Source organism: Eucyclogobius newberryi, unplaced genomic scaffold (genome assembly GCF_026437365.1).
Source record: "Eucyclogobius newberryi isolate DKJ021-1_F unplaced genomic scaffold, fEucNew1.0.hap1 SCAF_2, whole genome shotgun sequence".
NCBI lineage: Eukaryota > Metazoa > Chordata > Actinopteri > Gobiiformes > Gobiidae > Eucyclogobius > Eucyclogobius newberryi.
In genome coordinates this window covers 30077983-30103038 of record NW_027315834.1, presented here as the reverse complement: position 1 = coordinate 30103038, position 25056 = coordinate 30077983, and the positions used below count along the sequence as shown (strand labels likewise).

At 42.3% G+C, this 25056-nt stretch overlaps 1 protein-coding gene and 1 long non-coding RNA gene across 2 annotated transcripts; both read left to right on the top strand.

The window, feature by feature from the left end:
- Positions 1-3169: 3169 nt before the first annotated feature.
- ccdc3a (coiled-coil domain containing 3a) lies at positions 3170-22425 on the top strand. The gene is made up of 4 exons (XM_072455202.1): positions 3170-3567; positions 4445-4622; positions 21375-21787; positions 22377-22425. The coding sequence occupies exons 1-4, from the start codon at positions 3170-3172 to the stop codon at positions 22423-22425; spliced, it is 1038 nt and encodes a 345-aa protein (XP_072311303.1).
- Positions 22426-22521: 96 nt separating this feature from the next.
- Positions 22522-23987, top strand: LOC140367546 (uncharacterized). The gene is made up of 2 exons (XR_011928124.1): positions 22522-22654; positions 23801-23987. It is a non-coding gene; the product is annotated as an uncharacterized lncRNA (long non-coding RNA).
- The last annotated feature ends 1069 nt before the right edge of the window (positions 23988-25056 follow it).

Below are 25056 nucleotides of genomic sequence, written 5' to 3'. Positions count from 1 at the left end.
CAGTGGTTCTGTAGTTCTACTTCAGTGGTTCTATAATTCTACTTCAGTGGTTCTGTAGTTCTACTTCAGTGGTTCTGTAGTTCTACTTCAGTGGGTCTATAGCTTCAGTGGTTCTATAGTTCTACTTCAGTGGTTCTGTAGTTCTACTTCAGTGGTTCTATAGCTTCAGTGGTTCTATATTTCTACTTCAGTGGTTCTGTAGTTCTACTTCAGTGGTTCTGTAGTTCTACTTCAGTGGTTCTGTAGTTCTACTTCAGTGGTTCTATAGCTTCAGTGGTTCTGTAGTTCTACTTCAGTGGTTCTGTAGTTCTACTTTAGTGGTTCTGTAGTTATACTTCAGTGGTTCTATAGTTATACTTCTGTGGTTCTATAGTTCTACTTCAGTGGTTCTGTAGTTCTACTTCAGTGGTTCTGTAGTTCTACTTCAGTGGTTCTATAGTTCTACTTCAGTGGTTCTGTAGTTCTACTTCAGTGGTTCTATAGCTTCAGTGGTTCTATAGTTCTACTTCAGTGGTTCTGTAGTTCTACTTCAGTGGTTCTATAGTTCTACTTCAGTGGTTCTATAGCTTCAGTGGTTCTATAGTTCTACTTCAGTGGTTCTGTAGTTCTACTTCAGTGGTTCTATAGCTTCAGTGGTTCTATAGTTCTACTTCAGTGGTTCTGTAGTTCTACTTCAGTGGTTCTGTAGTTCTACTTCAGTGGTTCTATAGCTTCAGTGGTTCTATAATTCTACTTCAGTGGTTCTGTAGTTCTACTTCAGTGGTTCTGTAGTTCTACTTCAGTGGTTCTATAGCTTCAGTGGTTCTATAGTTCTACTTCAGTGGTTCTGTAGTTCTACTTCAGTGGTTCTATAGCTTCAGTGGTTCTATATTTCTACTTCAGTGGTTCTGTAGTTCTACTTCAGTGGTTCTGTAGTTCTACTTCAGTGGTTCTATAGCTTCAGTGGTTCTGTAGTTCTACTTCAGTGGTTCTGTAGTTCTACTTTAGTGGTTCTGTAGTTATACTTCAGTGGTTCTATAGTTATACTTCTGTGGTTCTATAGTTCTACTTCAGTGGTTCTATAGTTCTACTTCAGTGGTTCTGTAGTTCTACTTCAGTGGTTCTATAGTTATACTTCAGTGGTTCTGTAGTTCTACTTCAGTGGTTCTATAGTTCTACTTCAGTGGTTCTATAGTTCTACGTCAGTGGTTCTGTAGTTCTACTTTAGTGATTCTGTAGTTCTACTTCAGTGGTTCTGTAGTTCTACTTCAGTGGTTCTACAGTTCTACGTCAGTGGTTCTGTAGTTCTACGTCAGTGGTTCTGTAGTTCTACTTCAGTGGTTCTATAGTTCTACTTCAGTGGTTCTGTAGTTCTACGTCAGTGGTTCTATAGTTCTACTTCAGTGGTTCTGTAGTTCTACGTCAGTGGTTCTGTAGTTCTACGTCAGTGGTTCTACAGTTCTACTTCAGTGGTTCTGTAGTTCTACTTCAGTGGTTCTACAGTTCTATTTCAGTGGTTCTATAGTTCTACTTCAGTGGTTCTGTAGTTCTACTTCAGTGGTTCTACAGTTCTACTTCAGAGGTTCTATAGTTCTACTTCAGTGGTTCTTTAGTTCTACGTCAGTGGTTCTGTAGTTCTACTTTAGTGATTCTGTAGTTCTACGTCAGTGGTTCTGTAGTTCTACTTCAGTGGTTCTACAGTTCTACGTCAGTGGTTCTGTAGTTCTACGTCAGTGGTTCTGTAGTTCTACTTCAGTGGTTCTATAGTTCTACTTCAGTGGTTCTGTAGTTCTACGTCAGTGGTTCTATAGTCCTACTTCAGTGGTTCTGTAGTTCTACGTCAGTGGTTCTGTAGTTCTACGTCAGTGGTTCTACAGTTCTACTTCAGTGGTTCTATAGTTCTACTTCAGTGGTTCTATAGTTCTACTTCAGTGGTTCTGTAGTTCTACTTCAGTGGTTCTACAGTTCTATTTCAGTGGTTCTATAGTTCTACTTCAGTGGTTCTGTAGTTCTACTTCAGTGGTTCTACAGTTCTACTTCAGAGGTTCTATAGTTCTACTTCAGTGGTTCTATAGTTCTATTTCAGAGGTTCTATAGTTCTACTTCAGTGGTTCTGTAGTTCTACTTCAGTGGTTCTACAGTTCTATTTCAGTGGTTCTATAGTTCTACTTCAGTGGTTCTATAGTTCTACTTCAGTGCTTCTGTAGTTCTACTTCAGTGGTTCTACATTTCTACTTCAGAGGTTCTATAGTTCTACTTCAGTGGTTCTACAGTTCTATTTCAGTGGTTCTATAGTTCTACTTCGGTGGTTCTGTAGTTCTACTTTGGTGGTTCTGTAGTTCTACTTCGGTGGTTCTGTAGTTCTACTTCGGTGGTTCTGTAGTTCTAAAGTGTATCAAAGGAAAGGGCTCTGCGTACATCAGAAAACCGCTAGATGTCGCTGTTGTACAGTCAGTATCCACACGGTTCCGTTGGTCTTGGATGAGCATTTTTCTGACATGATGAACTTCTAAAAATACTTGAAATAAATGAATAGCAAGTATTATGATATGATATTATGAAGTAAATATGTTTTGAAGAAATAACTAATGTGCTGGCCTTTTTACTTTAACCCCACGTTTTCACACACAGACCTTTTAAATCAGCCTAGATAAACTGTGTGATCGTGGTTGCGCTTGTGCACGACCAAAGTAAACGTTTATGTTGATACTCACGTCGGTGTGTGTGTGTGTGTGTCTGTGTGTGTGTGTGTGTGTGTGTGTGTGTCTGTGTGTGTGTGTGTGTGTGTGTGTCCGATGGGGTCATAAACCAGCCCCCACGGGACAGCTCGAGTGTCCGACCCTCCCTCTAATCACCGCACGCACCAACACCGCTCACTTTGAAGCTCCAGCGCGCAGATGAAGACTTTGGGGCGCAGCCGCGACGGAGTTCAATTGTGTGGATGCTTCGTCCGAACACGAAGAAACACTTCAATTCACTTGGACATCTTATAATTGTCACACATTAAAGATCCATTCACCGCGTGCGTAGAGAGAGAGTATAGGAGAGTTTTGCGCTGGACGTGTCGCGCGCGTGAATTTCCAGGGAATTATTAAAACTGCATGTTGGATAAAAGGATAAAAACATTTCAATAGGACTTTTTGCCATTCCAGGAGAACTTTCTCTTTTCTTTTTTCTTTTTTCCCCGACCATGTTCCCAGTCGCGCTCTTGCCGCTGCTGCTGTTTGCGCGCTCGGACACTGCGGCGCGCGCCTGTCAGTTGCCGTCCGAGTGGCGTCCGCTGAGCGAAGGATGCCGGGCCGAGCTGGCGGAGATCATCATCTACGCCCGCGTCCTGGCCATCCACCGGGAGACGCTGAGCAGCGCGGGGGGGCTGTACAACGCGCTGCCGTTCGGCCTGGGCTACGGCTACGAGAGCGCCGAGGAGGGGCTGCTGTACTCGGCCGAGGTGGAGCTGCAGTGTGACCAGGCGTGGGGCAGCATGCTGGAGGTCCCCGCCGGGTCCCGGCTCAACCTGACCGGCCTGGGTTACCTCTCGTGTCAGTCCCACACGGTGATGGAGAACTACTCCTATTTCTTCTTTCTGAGGTGAGGAAATGATGAGAGCAACGGCCGGTTTAGAATGTTCCTCAGCGTGGCATTAAACTGCACGGAGGGTAGTGACACACAGGTCAGATCTGTTTGTTTGAACTGGAAAAATACCAATTGAAATACATGCAATAGACTTTATACATTTAATGGCACACTGTGGAACATTCCGGGCAATTTAGCGCGCCTTTAAATGATGACACAATTCACAAGTTTTTGTTTATAAGAGTTTTTGTTTATAAGAGTTCTTCTATTGAGAGTGTTTTTAAACTTCCTATAAGTTATCTGTCCTTTTCCTCTGTATTCTACCTGCGTTGCAACTATGAAATTTCCCCATGTGTGGACAATAAAGGAATATCTTATCTTATCTTAACACTTTCTATCTTAGGTCATCTTGTTTCCTGTAAGATATAATTGATTAAGATAAACACCCTGAACACATCCCCAGAAACAAGAGAGTCAAATGACAAATGATAGGTGATGAGATATTATGAAAGTTCACTATTTGGTAACTCAAATGTCCCAAGTCTAATTTTCTGCAAAGAGGGAAAGCTAAAGGTGTCTGATCTCTTGGGACGAAGGCATTTCCAGATGGTCCATCGTTTGACTCTTGAGTTTACTTCCTCCATGTCATCACTTGTCTCTATTTTGTAAAGACGAGCATGCAGCCAATCAAAACAAGCTGTTTGTCTATGTAAGATGCTTGGTGGATTTTGGCTTGAGATAACTGACTACAGGCAGTGAATACATCCACTGGGAAAGTAGTTTGCACATATGGTTTCAACAAAAAACTGTCAATTATATCTTATCAAAGACTACACTCCCTCACTTTCTTGCACTTATCTGTCTCATTAACTCCTGTTCATGTCTGGTGCAGGATGGACGAAAACTACAATCTCCTCCCACACGGGGTCAACTTCCAGGACGCCATCTTCATGGACACAGCGGAAAACAGACGCACATTCTCCAGTCTTTTCCAATTCTCCAACTGCAGTTTAGCACAGCAGCCTCTGCACCACTACAGCCCCGAGTGGGACGCACAGGAAGACAGCAGAGTAAGACCACAACACTGTTGTTTTAGCTAGAATGAATGGCATTCAAATATTATTGATTAATCGGTAATCGGCTTGATGTGACTTTTTGATAATAACCATAAGATATAATACAATACTGACATAAGCAGGGTTATTTGATTCTCGGGCTATTGCAATAATGTTATTGTTTCAACTTCTTAAGAAAGAAAGTTTGCAGTGAGTGGTAAACTGGCAACTTCTAACATTTCTTTTGGCGTCTGCAGAAAAGGCAGACTGTCTTTGTTATTTAAATGCAGCTCTGATTCCCCACGACACACTCAATGCTCTTTTCATTGTTCTACATTTTTATTTTCTTGAACGGTGACACACACACATAGGATTTGTCAGTGCTGCATAGCTTTTTTGGCACAATTTTAAAAAACAACAACTACTGTTTGTATTGTGAACTGTAGCTCTCTAAAGGATGATGATGCACCGTGAAGGGGTCAATATTGCTGTTTAAAATGTCTGGAATATTCTTTAATTTATCTATTACGTGTGTCTTAGGTTAGAAATATATAGCAGATATACGTCTTCTTTAACCATACCCATCCTTTTTTCTTATATCCACAGCAAAGGCAAAGATAGAGGTACTAGTAGAACCCGTTTCCTTTATAGCAACAGAGTAGTGGCAATGGCAATAAATTAAGTTGCAGTATTTGCAGTATTTTGCTGCAGTGCAAGAAGAAGTGGCCATTGGTCTACAGTAACACTAGTGGCTACATTTGTCTGATATTCATAATTGAAATGATGTGATCTTGATGAAATAATGAAAAAATGTGTACTTTATATAATGTGAAGCTGTTGAGAGAAGACAAATTCACTAATATCAGTGTAATAAACACATCATTATCAGAAGCACCAAATATTGAATTGCAATGAGACAATTAGTGACTGCAGAAGTATATTTGTAGCTTAGTGAGCGTGAGGCTTGAGTCTGTTTAGTGGCACAAATCCACTTCTCTGGTCAATCTGCTGCTTTGTCAATCCGGCTCTGGTTTTATTCTTGTTGTGCAGAAATAATCCACAATCTCTGAAACTCCAATACAGTTTGATAATAATTGCCAACGCCATTATTTAGTGTGAAATGCGCAGGAACTATATACAGTGGTTGTAGTAAGAGTAGTAAGATAAGATAGTATTTGTAGAGATAGTGGTACTGGAAAAAAATAAAGAAATATGAGCCCTTAAAATGTCAGTGAAATACTTAAATGAGTACTTTAATACTTAAAACATGTATGAGATAGTCTGGCTCCGAAAGTCTGAAATGGGTTCTTCTTTTTTGACATTTTGATTTAATAATTTTAGAGTTGGTGCATATTTATAGTATATACTTTAGTACAGGAGTTTTTTCAGAGGGCTATGGTCTGAGGGCCGGTCTACAAAACCACACCACAATGTTATGTTTTATCTCTTTACAATCCACAAACAACTCACACTGGACAATTCAACAACAGAAATAAACTTACTTCACTATTGCTCTGTCACATGACTAAAAACAAGACTAAAGAATTTGAAAACAGACAAGACAAACCTAGTGTTTACCCGAAAGCGTACGTGACGAGTGCAGATCAAACAGACCTGCAGGACCAGGTTCAAGCCTAGACTAAACAAACCATATCTATCCCGAACCACACCAGAATAAGCAGAAAGCAGGACTAAAGCAGGTCTTGGACTGTCAGGCTTATGCTAGAATAAATCTAGATTAGAATTTGGCCAACATCAGGCCTAAACCACACAGAACTCGGTCTAAAAAGAACTAAAGGAGGACCAACCCAGCCAGGACTATCTTACAAATGAATGTGTCTTTACAGCATTTGGTTCTAATAAAGTCACAAGTAGCCTACAGTAGCTGCCACAAACAGAGATAACGTTGCTATTTAGTGCGCTAAGAACAAACGCAGCTTGGTCACTAGGTTACCTGCACGGTACGTGAATGTAATGCATGTTTTTGGCGTTCTCTGACCCCGCAGCAGCCCACCCCATGACACAGCGTCTATTAAAAATGTCCCATGCTGCACATAGAAAGACATAGTTGCTGACTGTAGTAAACTGGTGACAACGGATCTGCACCTGAGTAAAATAATGCGTTTTTATAAATTATTCAGACCACAAATAATTGAATTGCGCCTGGATTCCTTTCTGGTCCTGTTAACAGTCCAATGTGCTTAGTTCTCCTCTTTTTTCACTACAGTAAATCCTCTTCCACTTAATGTGCAGTGAGTTACATTTGATTTCCCTTCACAAAAGCCACCCATTTGAACCAAGCGTGAGGACCTAGTTTCCATGGTTGAACAACGGGGCGAGGTTGCGGAGAAAAGGAGGGTTATTTAGTGACTTAAAGGAGTGGTATACTTCAAGGGGGTCTCTATTGGTTTTGACAGGTGCACAAAGACTTCAGCCGAGCTATGTGGATGCCCACTGCTGAGTCCCAAAAGTGAGGTTTAGTGAATGAGCAAATGGCAGGGTGAGAGGAGTCGAGGCTAAAATGTATTTGTGGACTCCTGATTTTTTGTCTTCCGCTGACAGGAATGTGCAGAAGGAGTAAATATGTAGCAACGTTTAATTATGTCCTCCCCGAACTGTTTATAGTTGGTTTAACCTGAAGTTACAGGCAACCAACAGAAATCATTTACCGTATTTCCCGGAGTATGAGTCGCACCGGCCAAAAAATGCATAATAGAGAAGAAAAAACATATATAAGTCGCACTGGAGTATGAAATGTGGTTGCAAGTGTGAAAATAACAAATAATCTCACATATAAATCGCTCCGGAGTATAAGTGTATAAGTATAAATATAAGTATAAGTCGCATCCTCGGCCAAAACTATAAAAATGCGACTTATAGTCCGGAAAACATGATCTAAGAGGGAAATACTTTGACAAAAGACCTCATTGATAAAACAGAATGTCTTAAAATATTATGAAGTGAAAAATAAATAGCAATATAAACAGGTATAATCAATGTGGATAAATGCAAGTGTTTCCTGAGAACGCTTCTGGGTCTGGAAATAAAAAATCAGGTAAATGTAGAGAGTATAAAATCTGAGGCACTCTGATAAATATATATATTTAGAGGGGCATAAGAAAAATATATGTACTATAATTATAACTGTGAAATCGCATTGCATTGTGGCATGGCACGTCATTATACGCTCAAACTAGACAACGAGCGCTACAAAGATACATTTGGTTCCCGAGAGAGAAAGGATAAGTGAGTTGGTTTATGCTTTACACAGGAAGGTTTACGGCTTCTAAACAAATGAGAGTCAGTGAATGTAAACCAGAGCGTGTTCAGACCAGTGTTTCTCCATCGCTGATCAAAAAGAACTGTCCTGTCCTAAAATGTGGTATTTACAAGGCGTTTCAGAGTGTCCGGGATACAGTGGCTATGTTTAAATGCATTCCAAATATATGATTTTCACGTAAACAGTTGCATCCGATGTGAGTAATCTGATTTATTTTGGATTGTTCACACTTGTGCAGATCTTGACGAGGACAATTATGCAAAAAAAGGGCAAACAATTGTGCCAAAGACTAATTAAATGAAAGAGAAAGTGTTAAAGATTGAAATAGCTATCTGTACTTTGTTTTCCAAATACAACATTGATTTACTGACCCGTGTTTTTGAGGAGCAGATGAACACACAGCAACATTTTGAACTAATTGTTGGTTAATCTGGTCAGTAAATGTGCCCCTTGTGTGCTTGGGTTCATGATGATAAACTTAATTGTGTCAAGTTACTTTTTACTTGAAATTGAATGTAGTTTAGTTTAATATTTCTTTGTCAGAATGATGTGCCAACACAGATGAGATGTTTTATTCTAGTGAGCTACAAGCTGCATTCAGTCTCAACAATAAAGCATTTTACACATTTTAACTCATTGTAACAGTAAATTTAAAATGTTACTAATATCTATGAGGGGGATTATTAGCTTAAATGTATCAATCATTAAAATACTTAATTATTATATTTAACAGGGCTAAATACAATAATTTCAATAAACAATCAATGTAGTCTTAGTTTAGCTGATGTTAGCACAGTAATAATATATCAAGGAATAATTTATTATAGTTTTTTTTCTTTCTTTCATGGTGATTTGGGATCGCTGAATACTTTTACTTTCAAAACCAGCCTGAAAATGGAGTGGGCAATGTGGCTCAACTCACAGTTTTAACCACTGACCCTCCCGTTAGTGGGTGAAACCTTTGCCCTCTGCGACCACCTTCACCCTACAAATCACAACATCAATTCAGACCGAAATGTCACCCTGGTTTGTGTTTACATTTCTTACATTTTGGCGCAAAGAGCAAACAGCTGCCACGCGTCTCCGTTACAGATGCACGTTTGGCTGTTGTGTGTTTGCCGTCCATCTCAGCTCCAGCTCCCCTTTTTCTGTTCAAGATTCACGGCCTGTTTCTGGTCACATCGCTCTAGGGGGACAGGATACCGACCATCCACAGGGGTCGAAGTTCAAATAGCACAGATCAGTATCTCAGACCGACCGACAGCCGTTTGGAAAGTGTGTCCGTCTCCTGTGATCTGAAAGAGAGCCGAAAGCAGGAGATTAGCCCGGATAATTCAGGGTATTTAGTGACAGCTTATTGTCGGGGCAGAGGAGGTTGGCCCTCAAACAAGACACAACAGAATCCTCAAATATATGACCCTTTTTGATGTTTGGGAACAGATGAGCAAGCTTCAATAACTTTCCCATTATGAGTTATCAGATCGAACCAGGGTTATTTACTGTACGCATGTCTAGACTAATACGGTTTCATTAAAGCTGGTGCCTGATTTGCCTGAAACCACAAAAGGAGGAAGCGAGTATTTACATCTATTTAATGTTTTTAGCTCTCACCCTTTGTATTCACGTGCATTAACTTTAAAGCGAGTGCACGGCTTTGGAGCGGCTTTTTTGGGGCTGTGAAATGAAGCTGGTGTGGTCCACCCAAGTGCAACCAATCAGAGTGCTGCTTTGAGCTCTTACTTTATGATCAGCTGCAGAGAGCGCACACTGGTCTTCTATTGTTACTTATTATATTATTACAATATGATCTTTGGGGTAAAACACAAAATAGATTCATTTTTGAAAAAACAGTCAGGTACCCCAGCTTTAAAAGTCCCATATTTAGCTATATTTCCTGTTTTATAGTCTATCTTAAAGACATTTATGATAATATTTTGCGGTGTGAAATATTGATCACAAATACCACACAAATTAAAACATGTCACTTTCTTTTGGCTCTTGTCTTGCATCTCTCGCCACTGAAAGTCCATTTCCTCTTGCCATGGTTGAATCCAAGCTGTTGTGATATCAACAAGCAACGTTTGGAAAAAATCACTTGTGTTCAAAGCAAAGTGAATGTAAAGGACTCGCCGTCGGCAGCTGCTCGCCACATACAGTGTTCCAGTCTGGAATCTGTATCTAGTCTTTTTATAATCACATACCCCGCCTAAGGCCCGAAGTCACTGGGATAGGCTCCAGTCACCCGCGACCCCGAAAGGGAACGAGCGGTAGAAAATGGATGGATGGATGGATATTGTGCAAAACTCTCAATGGAAGACACAAGGGCATGTTTGATGGATGACAGACCAGAAGGAGGCACCAGACAGAAGGAGTCATGAGGCTCCAGATCAGAAGGAGTCATGAGGCTCCAGACCAGAAGGAGTCATGAGGCTCCAGACCAGAAGGAGGCAGGAGGCTCCAGACCAGAGGGAGGCTCTAGACAGAAGGAGGCTCCAGACCAGAAGGAGGCTCCAGACAGAAGGAGGCTCCAGACCAGAGGGAGGCTCTAGACCAGAGGGAGGCTCCAGACCAGAAGGAGGCTCCAGACAGAAGGAGGCTCCAGACCAGAGGGAGGCTCTAGACAGAAGGAGGCTCCAGACCAGAAGGAGGCTCCAGACCAGAAGGAGGCTCCAGACAGAAGGAGGCTCCAGACAGAAGGAGGCTCCAGACCAGAGGGAGGCTCTAGACAGAAGGAGGCTCCAGACCAGAAGGAGGCTCCAGACCAGAAGGAGGCTCCAGACAGAAGAAGGCTCCAGACAGAAGGAGGCTCCAGACAGAAGGAGGCTCCAGACAGAAGGAGGCTCCAGACAGAAGGAGGCTCCAGACCAGAGGGAGGCTCCAGACAGAAGGAGGCTCCAGACCAGAGGGAGGCTCCAGACAGAAGGAGGCTCCAGACCAGAGGGAGGCTCCAGACAGAAGGAGGCTCCAGACAGAAGGAGGCTCCAGACAGAAGGAGGCTCCAGACCAGAGGGAGGCTCCAGACAGAAGGAGGCTCCAGACCAGAGGGAGGCTCCAGACAGAAGGAGGCTCCAGACCAGAGGGAGGCTCCAGACAGAAGGAGGCTCCAGACCAGAGGGAGGCTTTGGGGTTGTCTTGAGGTACAAGTAACATTAATATAAAGCTATTAAAAGCTCAGTCTTTCCACAACCTATGAATAATATAATTTGAAACACTTATCATTGATTACAGCATATTATTGTTGCTTGTGGATCTCGTCTGATCAGTATGTTTTGTGATCTGGTTATCAGGCATAATAGTCATTTTAAATTCTTATTCTTATTATTTATTTAATGCAATGCTCATATCTATGGTACAGCCCACAAACACAGATATAGACAATACAGAATAAAGCAGTATAATTCCATTTTAACCATTCAAAGGCGGCAAAGTTCTGAATTTTCATTTTGCAAGAGCAATATAAACTTATATTTCACATAATACTTCTCTCTGCATAAATAAACTTAATTTTCTTTCATATTTCTTCATATTTTAGCATTCAAACAACAAGATAGAGTTACACAGAGTTACAAGAACAAACATGGGGGATTTCCTGATTTGCCCATGTATAAGAAAGACCTGTTTCACCTGCAGTAACCATGGAGACCTATATCCCCCTATGTTAAACAGGTCATGTAAAAGGTTATACATCATTTTCTTTCATTAAATTGCAAAAGTTTCCCCCCAAAAAAACTAAATTTGCTTTGTTTCATAAAATTGGTGCAGTGGAAAGTTGAGAGGATTTGAAGCCGCTCTAATTGTCCTGTATTTGGATGTTGTTGACTGTAAACTCTGCTCCATTATAGTGTCTGTCCTCGTGTCGTAATCAGATCTGTCAGTAAGCTGCTGTCGGCGTGTCTCTGCAATGCACTGGATTCACCAAAGCACTTTTAAATTCACTAAAGGTTATCATTGTTTTTACTCAAACCTCTCTTTTGGTTTAAAGGTCGTCCAAATGTTGCCTTTTCTATAGTCAGTTGTTTTCAATGTTGTATTACTTTGTTGCAGCTTCAAATACAAATGTTTTTGACGATATTATGCAAAATATCTAATGGTCTGTTGCAAAAATATTAACTTATTTTACTACCCTCAAATTATTATGTATTTTTTTTATACATTTTAAAAAATCTTATTACAGAATGTTCAGAATTATGCAATGAATAATTCAAAACTGTTCTATCTTTTGAATATGCAAGAGTCCTTAAAACATCACCAATGCATAAACTGTGTGCTGCTGTACGCTCATGAATACCAGCTCACGTCGTGTAATATTCATACAACACTTATAAGGATATTAGTTATTGTAGAGGACCACAGAAGACCTTTATAATGGCGTGCAAATGGAATTGCACAGAAGCATTACAGATGATTATGTCCATACTTTGTCCTCAAACTGGAAATGCTGCATTATATTTACGTCAGAACAATATGTGTCCAAAGGCAGCGTCAGAGATGTGGAGATACTGAATAAATAAAAACAAAGAACAGCAGAGCATTATGTCAAGTGGCTTTTCTCATTGTCCCGTGTGTTTCAAATCAGCCCTGTACAAACACTGTTTTTCCTTCTTTTATCATGAGTTGAACCGATGTGTTCTTTTGGAAGGTTTGAAGAAGCTTTTTAATGTTGTGCCTTTTAGTCTGGTGTCAATAATACAGTAAATTGCACAATGTTAGAATAATCCAGAGAGAGTAAGCTGCGTTTCACCACTGTTTCATCACTATGCCACCATTGTATTCCTCACAGAATTAGGATGGATCAATAGAAAATCTTATTCTTGGTTCATAATGTCCAGTTTTAAATGTGTCTTATTTGGGCCATTGATATATTTCTCCTAAAACAAACTTTTTTGCCGCTGCGCAAACTGATTCAGCCTGATGTGAATAATAACTCATGTTAATTAGGGATGTTACGATCTACAATGTTAGTGTTGATATTATTTTGAGAAGAAATTATTATTATTATTAATTTTATTCCATTCCCATTGCAGAATACATGAACATTCCAGTATGTGACATTTTACAAAATCAAACACGATAATGGGACATAAACACATATACACTGAACTGACATTACTTTTAAAATCGTAATAAGGATTAATTAACTGCATATGACATCCATGGTTTAAATTTGAATAGCAAAATACTAAAGAAAAGCTGTACATTTATAAACAACATTTTTGACATGGTTGAGAATGTGTTTGGCCTTTGAAATAAGAATGTAGCACATGTATTGACAATATTCTGCCGATGTCTCTATTCTGAGTGAAGTTGTGAAAAGGATGGAGCGTTGTTTGGCCCAAACACATGGCGGCTCTGAATGCAGCTCTGAATGCAGCGCTGAATGCAGCGCTGAACGTGTTTGATGAGAGCGGCCTTTGAACGCTGCTGCTTAATTGAAGGTTTTGGCAGTGAAACGGAGGAAGTGTCTCTGTCTCTTTAAATTCCTGTCTGGTTCCCACAAGACTCACCAAAGACACTCTCTTAAAACGACCCTTAACAACCATTTACATTCAGATAAAGCAGCAACAAAACCACTACATCTTAGACATGTTCTAGTCTTTACTGCGGGTTAAGTGAAATTATTGCCTCTGAATCTAGTGTTTTCCACCTAAAAGTTGCTTGGATTAGTTTAAATGACTAAAGATCTTCAACTCAGAGTCAATTTTAACAAAAACATTTGATTAATACATTTTCTGTGCCTCTTTTCAATGAATACGATTGAAAAAAATAACTAGTCAAACACGTTTAATTTGAATGTGTTAGTAGTGATCATCTTGTCAATCATCTAACTTTTCTCATTCAATCATTCCCAAAAATGTGTATTTTAACTCTGGACATTTTATAAGACACAATCTCATTTAAGTTTACTGTAATTCAAACTGAAATCCAGCAATGTAGGACCAGATTATAAGAGTTGCAATAATTTTCCAGTTGTTTTTTAATGGGGGGAAAATTTAGTTTTTACCAAAAAGCAAATAAGATGATATAAGCCTTTATTTGTCCACATAATGGGGAAATTTCGGTATAACTTATGGGAATATATCTTAAAAGAAAAACTTGTATAGACAGAACCTCTCATGTTCTTAATAAGGAGAAAAAATAAAAATAAAAATAAAAAATAGATTTGTGCTGCTGTTCAAGTTTACTCTATACAAACAGATCACAGAAAAAATTAAATTAAATCATAATATGTAAACAAATATTCCGGCCTATTGCGGCAGATATTACAGTAATTGAAAAAAATAATTAAAAGTCCATGTTTTGCACCAGTACATCTTATTTTGAATTGCGTGTCGGACGGCAGTAATTTAATAATAATAACTTCCATAAAAATACAGTGCAGTGCATGATGACTCAGAAATTAGTTTTTGTACAAGAAGTTTATCATGATATACAGTAGTAGTAGCACAGTGATAACATTTAGTCATTTATAACCAGCAATACTGTGAATAAAAACGGCGTGATCTTTGCGTGTTTTGCTGTGATCTCCTCTTGTGCAGTGGTTTTCTCAGTGGCTCCTGTGTTTACCCAGCACAGACCAGCAGCAGGTTCAGACGGATGTTTTTACAGGTGTCGTGTTTCTGTTCGAGTGACGTAATCAGCTGCAAGACGTGGTGGAGTACAACATGAGGATGAGGATTAGACTGCTGTGAACGGAGAGCGCGCTGTGGGTTTAGTGCAGCAGATGAGAGCATTTTAAAGGTGCAAAGTGTTACGTTTCTGGTGGTGGGCTTGTCTTCATGGAGATGTTATTAGTATCCATCCATCCATTTTCTACCGCTTGTTCCCTTTTGGGGAACAAGCGAAGTCCCAGTGACTTCGGGCCTTAGGCGGGGTACACCCTGGACAGTGGCCAACTTGTCGCAGGGCCAACACAGAGACATAGACATTACAGACAGTTCACTCTCACATTCGTTCACTAGGGACAATTTAGAGTCACCAATTTTTACCTAACACATACATGTCTTTGGACGGTGGGAGGAAGCCGGAGAACCCGGAGAGAACCCACGGTAACACGGGGAGAACATGCAAACTCCACCCAGAGAGATCATGTGATGTTGGTCTGGTCCGGGAATCGAACCCATGATCTCCTTCTTGGGAGGCAAGAGCGCTAACCGCCTTTGCCACCGTGCACCCCGTTATTAGTAATATTATTATTATTATCCACGGCATGCATTGAACTATCTATCTAAGGTAATAAAAATGTAATCATTATCTCATCCCCCGTTTTACGCTGATTCTCTATTTAATGCTCTTTTCCCGCACATTTTTCTTACTAGTCAGCCTCTGTCATGCGCTGAGTGAGTGACAGCTGGATGTAACAATCGCAGTGAAATGTGAAGATTACTTTATTCACTTCTTACAAAATGTACATTAATTTTGATAACATCAAAATTGTGATCTGGCTTGAAAAAAATCAAGGTGAATGTCTGTGCCATATTGCCCTTTCCAGTTTCAAAGGTCAGAAACACCTCGGGAAAAAGCAGATCCCCCACAGATCTGACCTGGAACTAGACCTGGTGTTGCCATCTGCTTTTTTCTCCATGAAGATACTGTAGATGAGTTTAAGGCCATAATGTTGACCATTCTTGATAAAGTAATAATGTCTCCATAGTGACGAGCTGCACAAGAAAAGCAGTATTGTTAATTCTTGTTAATAATTAGGTTAACATTTGTCATTGTTTTGATTATTGGAGCTGTAATGCCTTGTCTGAGGTCCTTGTCTAAGGTCCTTGTCTGAGGTCCTTGTCTGAGGTCCTTGTCTAAGGTCCTTGTCTGAGGTCCTTGTCTAAGGTCCTTGTCTAAGGTCCTTGTCTGAGGTCCTTGTCTAAGGTCCTTGTCTGATGTCCTTGTCTAAGGTCCTTGTCTAAGGTCCTTGTCTGAGGTCCTTGTCTGAGGTCCTTGTCTAAGGTCCTTGTCTAAGGTCCTTGTCTGAGGTCCTTGTCTAAGGTCCTTGTCTAAGGTCCTTGTCTGATGTCCTTGTCTAAGGTCCTTGTCTAAGGTCCTTGTCTAAGGTCCTTGTCTGATGTCCTTGTCTAAGGTCCTTGTCTAAGGTCCTTGTCTGAGGTCCTTATCTAAGGTCCTTGTCTGAGGTCCTTGTCTAGGGTCCTTGTCTAAGGTCCTTGTCTGAGGTCCTTGTCTGAGGTCCTTGTCTAAGGTCCTTGTCTAAGGTCCTTGTCTGAGGTCCTTGTCTAAGGTCCTTGTCTGAGGTCCTTGTCTGAGGTCCTTGTCTGAGGTCCTTGTCTAAGGTCCTTGTCTGAGGTCCTTGTCTAAGGTCCTTGTCTGAGGTCCTTGTCTGAGGTCCTTGTCTGAGGTCCTTGTCTAAGGTCCTTGTCTGAGGTCCTTGTCTAAGGTCCTTGTCTAAGGTCCTTGTCTGAGGTCCTTGTCTGAGGTCCTTGTCTAAGGTCCTTGTCTGAGGTCCTTGTCTGAGGTCCTTGTCTAAGGTCCTTGTCTAAGGTCCTTGTCTGAGGTCCTTGTCTGAGGTCCTTGTCTAAGGTCCTTGTCTGAGGTCCTTGTCTGAGGTCCTTGTCTAAGGTCCTTGTCTGAGGTCCTTGTCTGAGGTCCTTGTCTGATGTCCTTGTCTAAGGTCCTTGTCTGAGGTCCTTGTCTGAGGTCCTTGTCTGAGGTCCTTGTCTAAGGTCCTTGTCTGAGGTCCTTGTCTGAGGTCCTTGTCTAAGGTCCTTGTCTGAGGTCCTTGTCTGAGGTCCTTGTCTAAGGTCCTTGTCTAAGGTCCTTGTCTGAGGTCCTTGTCTGAGGTCCTTGTCTAAGGTCCTTGTCTGAGGTCCTTGTCTGAGGTCCTTGTCTAAGGTCCTTGTCTAAGGTCCTTGTCTGAGGTCCTTGTCTAAGGTCCTTGTCTGAGGTCCTTGTCTGAGGTCCTTGTCTAAGGTCCTTGTCTGAGGTCCTTGTCTGAGGTCCTTGTCTGATGTCCTTGTCTAAGGTCCTTGTCTGAGGTCCTTGTCTGAGGTCCTTGTCTAAGGTCCTTGTCTGATGTCCTTGTCTAAGGTCCTTGTCTGAGGTCCTTGTCTGAGGTCCTTGTCTGATGTCCTTGTCTGAGGTCCTTGTCTAAGGTCCTTGTCTGAGGTCCTTGTCTGAGGTCCTTGTCTAAGGTCCTTGTCTGAGGTCCTTGTCTGAGGTCCTTGTCTAAGGTCCTTGTCTGATGTCCTTGTCTAAGGTCCTTGTCTAAGGTCCTTGTCTGAGGTCCTTGTCTAAGGTCCTTGTCTGAGGTCCTTGTCTAAGGTCCTTGTCTAAGGTCCTTGGCTGAGGTCCTTATCTAAGGTCCTTGTCTGAGGTCCTTGTCTAGGGTCCTTGTCTAAGGTCCTTGTCTGAGGTCCTTGTCTGAGGTCCTTGTCTAAGGTCCTTGTCTAAGGTCCTTGTCTGAGGTCCTTGTCTGAGGTCCTTGTCTAAGGTCCTTGTCTGAGGTCCTTGTCTAAGGTCCTTGTCTAAGGTCCTTGTCTGATGTCCTTGTCTAAGGTCCTTGTCTAAGGTCCTTGTCTAAGGTCCTTGTCTGATGTCCTTGTCTAAGGTCCTTGTCTAAGGTCCTCGTCTAAGGTCCTTGTCTGATGTCCTTGTCTGATGTCCTTGTCTAAGGTCCTTGTCTGATGTCCTTGTCTAAGGTCCTTGTCTAAGGTCCTTGTCTGATGTCCTTGTCTAAGGTCCTTGTCTAAGGTCCTTGCCTAAGGTCCTTGTCTAAGGTCCTTGCCTAAGGTCCTTGCCTAAGGTCCTTGTCTAAGGTCCTTGTCTGAGGTCCTTGTCTAAGGTCCTTGTCTGATGTCCTTGTCTGAGGTCCTTGTCTGAGGTCCTTGTCTGAGGTCCTTGTCTAAGGTCCTTGTCTGATGTCCTTGTCTAAGGTCCTTGTCTGAGGTCCTTGTCTGAGGTCCTTGTCTGATGTCCTTGTCTGAGGTCCTTGTCTGCGGTCCTTGTCTGAGGTCCTTGTCTGAGGTCCTTGTCTGCGGTCCTTGTCTGCGGTCCTTGTTTGAGGTCCTTGTCTAAGGTCCTTGTCTGATGTCCTTGTCTAAGGTCCTTGTCTAAGGTCCTTGTCTGAGGTCCTTGTCTAAGGTCCTTGTCTGAGGTCCTTGTCTAAGGTCCTTGTCTAAGGTCCTTGGCTGAGGTCCTTATCTAAGGTCCTTGTCTGAGGTCCTTGTCTAGGGTCCTTGTCTAAGGTCCTTGTCTGAGGTCCTTGTCTGAGGTCCTTGTCTAAGGTCCTTGTCTAAGGTCCTTGTCTGAGGTCCTTGTCTAAGGTCCTTGTCTGAGGTCCTTGTCTGAGGTCCTTGTCTGAGGTCCTTGTCTAAGGTCCTTGTCTGAGGTCCTTGTCTAAGGTCCTTGTCTGAGGTCCTTGTCTGAGGTCCTTGTCTGAGGTCCTTGTCTAAGGTCCTTGTCTGAGGTCCTTGTCTAAGGTCCTTGTCTAAGGTCCTTGTCTGAGGTCCTTGTCTGAGGTCCTTGTCTAAGGTCCTTGTCTGAGGTCCTTGTCTGAGGTCCTTGTCTAAGGTCCTTGTCTAAGGTCCTTGTCTGAGGTCCTTGTCTGAGGTCCTTGTCTAAGGTCCTTGTCTGAGGTCCTTGTCTGAGGTCCTTGTCTAAGGTCCTTGTCTGAGGTCCTTGTCTGAGGTCCTTGTCTGAGGTCCTTGTCTGATGTCCTTGTCTAAGGTCCTTGTCTGAGGTCCTTGTCTGAGGTCCTTGTCTGAGGTCCTTGTCTAAGGTCCTTGTCTGAGGTCCTTGTCTGAGGTCCTTGTCTAAGGTCCTTGTCTGAGGTCCTTGTCTAAGGTCCTTGTCTAAGGTCCTTGTCTGAGGTCCTTGTCTGAGGTCCTTGTCTGAGGTCCTTGTCTAAGGTCCTTGTCTGAGGTCCTTGTCTAAGGTCCTTGTCTAAGGTCCTTGTCTGAGGTCCTTGTCTAAGGTCCTTGTCTGAGGTCCTTGTCTAAGGTCCTTGTCTAAGGTCCTTGTCTGAGGTCCTTGTCTGAGGTCCTTGTCTAAGGTCCTTGTCTGAGGTCCTTGTCTAAGGTCCTTGTCTGAGGTCCTTGTCTGAGGTCCTTGTCTAAGGTCCTTGTCTAAGGTCCTTGTCTGAGGTCCTTGTCTGAGGTCCTTGTCTGAGGTCCTTGTCTGAGGTCCTTGTCTGAGGTCCTTGTCTAAGGTCCTTGTCTGAGGTCCTTGTCTGAGGTCCTTGTCTAAGGTCCTTGTCTGAGGTCCTTGTCTGAGGTCCTTGTCTGAGGTCCTTGTCTGAGGTCCTTGTCTGAGGTCCTTGTCTAAGGTCCTTGTCTGAGGTCCTTGTCTGAGGTCCTTGTCTGAGGTCCTTGTCTAAGGTCCTTGTCTGAGGTCCTTGTCTGAGGTCCTTGCCCTAAAGCAGACCTTGCCATTATGCCGCCTTTCAATTTCAATTTTTTATTGTAATCAATAGAAATGGAAAGTCTGCACTTGTGTCCTTCTGCTGCGTTCATGAGGTTCTCAGGGTTTCGGAGATGAAAATTTGAAATTCCAGCTTGTTTGCTTTTATGTGCTTTTTATCTCAGAAAGTCTGGATTTTGAGGTCAACGATTATAAAACTGCAGAGTCTGCACTTTAACAGCGTTTGATAGACACTACAGGTTTTGTTGTTTTCAAAGAGCTCAAATGTCCAAGATAAATACACGAATCATCTGATGTTCATCTGTCTCCACACGACAGGAGCCGTCAGGTCAGGAAGTCGCGCTGCAGCTTTGAGTTCCCAAGCTCTTTATCTGACTTGTGTGAGCCGTCATGTGCATGTCTCAATTAAAAAACATTTTCTTGAAGAACTAATGAATGCAGCATTACTAACAATTATATTAGATGAATGAAATAATAGATTCAATAGACTACAGTTTACAGAAATGTGCTCATAATGATAATTAAATTGTTGCTGATTGCAGTCCACTTGCCCTTGATTTGAACATGGCCCTCAGGCTAAACCTAATAGCCCTAAACTGTCCAGAGTCTTGTTATTTATCTCCCAACCTGCTCTAGGGCTATATTTTACTTTTATTTCCCACCTAAATGTCTTTGAAGGTGTATTGTTATGACAACACATCCGTATGTATAGGCATGTCGGTCCCCCATAAAGTGTGCGACCCCAGTTAACCCTCTGTGTGCGCTCGGCTGAGGATAACGTTAAACCGACCAGCCTGGATCACAGGGAGGTCAAAGTGGTCACAAGTCACGCCACTCTGAGTTTAAACCTGCATGGGAGGTCTGCGCCAGCATAAACGTACAGCACTAGAGGCGCGGGACATGCAGGTTTGTACAAAGACTTCAAAAGGACGTTCTGTTTCAGTGAATGGGCCTCTATGGGAACAGCTCAAGGCTCCGGCTCCCGTGCACGCAACAGGATGCGTACAACTGAGGTCCAACTGAGGTCCAACAGTGGTTATTAGTAGAATTGTGACGTCGTTTTGAAGATTCAGTAGCAAATATTAAGTATTCACTTGCCACAAAATCCTGAGCCACAATCATTAAAGATGAACAGGCCACTTCAGAGGTAACGTCAGAAACATTGTAATCTCATTAAACATTAGACACTCCAAACACATTTTAGGAGCAGCAGAACCAGTCTAGTACCAAATGTCCCTAAACCAGAAAACACTTCAGTTTGTACATTCTTAGAACTTGACACTAAAGCGCCATAACATTTTCACAACAGTTTGTTGTGCAAACAAACACTTAACCAGTTAAATACAAATAAATACATTGTGTACATTTTAACAATGTTATCAAACACAAAACTAAAGCTTATTGACACTGCCAGGGCATTGAAAAGAACCAGAAAAGTTTGTAGGTTCCTAAAACTGGGTGTTGTTTTACTCCTCTGCACTAAACCAGTTGCTAAGGCACCAGATTATTCACGTTTTCAGATGATAAAGATGCGCGCCGGGCCTTTCTCGCGGATCTCCCCAGCTACGTCGCCCGTAGGGACCTGCTCACGCGGGGCCCCCGTCGGGACCTGCTCACGCGGGCCCCCGGTGGGTTACCTAGGCTGGCGCCAAGCACAACTCCTCCACTGCGCATGTGCAGGACGAGTCGGACGCACGTCAGCTGCTGAGTGTATTCTACGGACGTGAGTCCGGTGCGTTTGTCTTTCTAATGGGTTCTAACGCGCTCAAATTCTGCATCGGGCGCGATTCGTCCGCAGCGGTTTGTGCGAGGCTTTAGAACTGGTGCGGACCAGGGGAATCCGACCTGCGTTAACGCGCGTTAAAATAATTGATCGCGTTAAATAAGTGATGAGTTAACGAGATAATAACGCGTTAACTTGCCCAGTCCTAATTTAAACTGAAATCACTATTTGATTGGTTTTACCCTCATATTTTGTCCAATAAAATGTGTTATAAATAGCGCACCGTATCATGTATTGTGCAAAAAAACAAACAAGTGAATGTCTCTCGTGTGTGATAAATACGTTTGTCTGAATCTCATGTAACATATTGCATCTCTTTCTTCTCTCTTTGCAGCTGATGTGCTCTTCTGTCCAAGCCGCTCTGTTCGAAGAGGAGGAAAAGGGCCGAAAACTCCAGGAGCGACTGTCTGCGTCCGAGAGGAGGAACCGGCAACTCAAAGAACGAGTGAAAAAGGTGAAAAGATCTTTAAAAAACGCTCGCAAGGCCGCGCGGGAGGCCGAGGAGGAGCTCGGGGTCCTACGGGAGAAGAAGTCGGCTGCAGAAAGAAGAGCCGGACACCACCTCAATGCGATAGACCCCGCGCAGTCGTCCCGGTACCAGAGGGACCAGAGGGACCAGAGGGACCAGCAGAGGGACCAGAGGGACCAGAGGGACCAGCAGAGGGACCAGAGGGACCAGCAGAGGGACCAGAGGGACCAGAGGGACCAGAGGGACCAGCAGAGGGACCAGAGGGACCAGAGGGACCAGCAGAGGGACCAGAGGGACCAGAGGGACCAGCAGAGGGACCAGAGGGACCGGGACAACAGGCAGCCGATGAGACTATGAGCTCAGGCTGGACGAGGGGCTGCTGGGCGGTCTCACGTAGGACAACATGGGACTTTATTATGTTAGCGTCCTTCTTGTTGTAACTATTCACATCTTTTATTTAGTTCATCTTGCTTTGGTCGGCGTGTCGAGCACTGAAGCACACTTTTATACTGTTTGAATAATGTTTTCAATGACAGAGGTTCAAATTCTAGCATTTGTAAAGGGAAAATAAAAATGCTTAAAAATGTTATGATCCAATCCGACTTTATTTATATGTCACATTTTATATATAAGATTTCCAAAGTAGTATAAAACAGACATTTAGCTGAAAACGTAAGCCAAATAAAATAAAAATGGAGCAATCAGTACAATAAAAACAAAGTAAAGCAATACATTAGCTGGAATAAAATCAATTAAGAAAATATGAATATAAGACATAATGAATAAAAAACAGGTCTTAAGATATAAAATATAAAGTAAATATGTTTTAAAATGTATCTAAAACAATACAAGACTTGCCATAAACAGGTGTACAGTACTATCTCCGGTCCCTTATCGCCATGGAGACAAGCACTAGGGCAAGTTACAGTTCAGATCTGCGGCTTAGTCAAGTTTCTCGAGATATTTTTTTGCGTTACACAAACTAAATTGAATAAATGGAGGATATGTTTAATGTCATATTGTGGAACATTCCAGGCAATGCATAAACATCACCGAGTCAAGCAGGAAAAGTTACATAGTGCACCTTTAAAAGAAATGTAGTGTTTTTTCCTGCTTCCTGGTTTTGTGACTCGTCCTGGTTATTTGTTTGTTGGTTTTGTTTGTTGTTTGTTTATTTGTTTGTTTGTTGGTCATTGGGTGCCTGTCCCGATTGTGGGTGAGTGTTTGTTGGTCATTGGGTGCCTGTCCTGGTTGTGGGTGAGTGTTTGTTGGTCATTGGGTGCCTGTCCCGGTTGTGGGTGAGTGTTTGTTGGTCATTGGGTGCCTGTCCTGGTTGTGGGTGAGTGTTTGTTGGTCATTGGGTGCCTGTCCCGGTTGTGGGTGAGTGTTTGTTGGTCATTGGGTGCCTGTCCTGGTTGTGGGTGAGTGTTTGTTGGTCATTGGGTGCCTGTCCCGATTGTGGGTGAGTGTTTGTTGGTCATTGGGTGCCTGTCCTGGTTGTGGGTGAGTGTTTGTTGGTCATTGGGGTGCCTGTCCCGATTGTGGGTGAGTGTTTGTTGGTCATTGGGTGCCTGTCCTGGTTGTGGGTGAGTGTTTGTTGGTCATTGGGTGCCTGTCCCGATTGTGGGTGAGTGTTTGTTGGTCATTGGGGTGCCTGTCCCGGTTGTGGGTGAGTGTTTGTTGGTTATTGGGTGCCTGTCCTGGTTGTGGGTGAGTGTTTGTTGGTCATTGGGTGCCTGTCCTGGTTGTGGGTGAGTGTTTGTTGGTTATTGGGTGCCTGTCCCGGTTGTGGGTGAGTGTTTGTTGGTTATTGGGTGCCTGTCCCGGTTGTGGGTGAGTGTTTGTTGGTCATTGGGTGCCTGTCCTGGTTGTGGGTGAGTGTTTGTTGGTCATTGGGTGCCTGTCCCGGTTGTGGGTGAGTGTTTGTTGGTCATTGGGTGCCTGTCCTAGTTGTGGGTGAGTGTTTGTTGGTCATTGGGGTGCCTGTCCTGGTTGTGGGTGAGTGTTTGTTGGTCATTGGGGTGCCTGTCCTGGTTGTGGGTGAGTGTTTGTTGGTTATTGGGTGCCTGTCCCGATTGTGGGTGAGTGTTTGTTGGTCATTGGGTGCCTGTCCTGGTTGTGGGTGAGTGTTTGTTGGTCATTGGGTGCCTGTCCTGGTTGTGGGTGAGTGTTTGTTGGTCATTGGGTGCCTGTCCTGGTTGTGGGTGAGTGTTTGTTGGTCATTGGGTGCCTGTCCTGGTTGTGGGTGAGTGTTTGTTGGTCATTGGGTGCCTGTCCTGGTTGTGGGTGAGTGTTTGTTGGTCATTGGGTGCCTGTCCTGGTTGTGGGTGAGTGTTTGGCCTCGTCGCTCTCCTCTGAAGTCCTGTTTGGTTTGAGTGGACTCACACAGGGCTCACGTTTCACACTCTCAGCCGTGAACAACACAAACACAAACAAGTGATAAATACAAGTGAAAACACAGACCTGCCGTTTGACACAGCGGGAACGAGAAAAGGAGGGGAATAGATGGAGAAAGAGTTAAAGCGAGTGGGCATTGCACCATTACTTCTTACTCCAAAGTAAACTTCATGTAATATTCCACTGAAATGATCAAAGTAAAAAAAAAAGTGGCTTATGTGGAGTCAGTGAAACATTGAAGGGATTGTTTTGTTTTAATGTAGGAGCAAAAGATAATAAAATATTTCTATCAAATCAAAAAATACAATTTCATAATATGTAAACAAATATTCTTGACATTATAGTAACTGAAAAAAAGTACATCTTATTTTGAATTACATGTCGGACGGCAGTATATTAATGATAACAACATACTTCCATAAAAATACATTGTGCCATGCTTGATGACTCAGAAATTAGTTTTTGTACAAATACACCAATGTAGAAGTGTATCATTCTTCATATTTTTGTAAATGGGTTATAATATCATTACTACTACACATTTTGTCAGTACTTTTGATCACCACGGAGCCTTCAATAAGATGGATATTTTATTATTGTTTATTGTGTAACTTGCTATCAACGACTGTAATTTGTAAGCCAGTAATGTACTAAGGTAATTTCTGTACAAAATTAAATACAATGATGATGTTTTCTGGTCTGTTTTTCCAGGGATTAAAATCATTGAAACATGTCGAGGTCAAAGGTGGCCATGTACTTAAAGAAGAGTAAATTCATCATCACATTTAATATTTGTTGTTGTTGTTGTTGTTGTTTTATGGCGGTTGGCATCCAATTGTTGCATTACCGCCAGACTTTATTCCTCAGACTTTTAAATATAAATATATAATAACTATTCTGTACCACCTTTTAAAAATCTAAATCACAATTAACCTTAAAACATGAACAAAGGCCAAATTCAATGGATTTATGATTCAGATTTGAGCAATTTATCGCAGGGTTTGAAGTTAGAGTATGAATTACCGTATTTTCTTGAGTATAAGTCACAACAGCCAAAAAATGCATAATAGAGAAGAAAAATACATATATAAGTCGCACTGGAGTATAAAATGCGGTTGCAAGTGTGAAAATAACAAATAATTTCACATAT

Bases quoted from the DNA above. Each gene is read 5' to 3' on its own strand.
- ccdc3a (XM_072455202.1), top strand. From the start codon at position 3,170: ATGTTCCCAGTCGCGCTCTTGCCGCTGCTGCTGTTTGCGCGCTCGGAC. The intron at 3,568-4,444 runs GTGAGGAAATGA...TGTCTGGTGCAG, and splicing joins TCCTATTTCTTCTTTCTGAG to GATGGACGAAAACTACAATC. The intron at 21,788-22,376 runs GCAGAGGGACCA...TGCCATAAACAG, and splicing joins CAGAGGGACCAGAGGGACCA to GTGTACAGTACTATCTCCGG.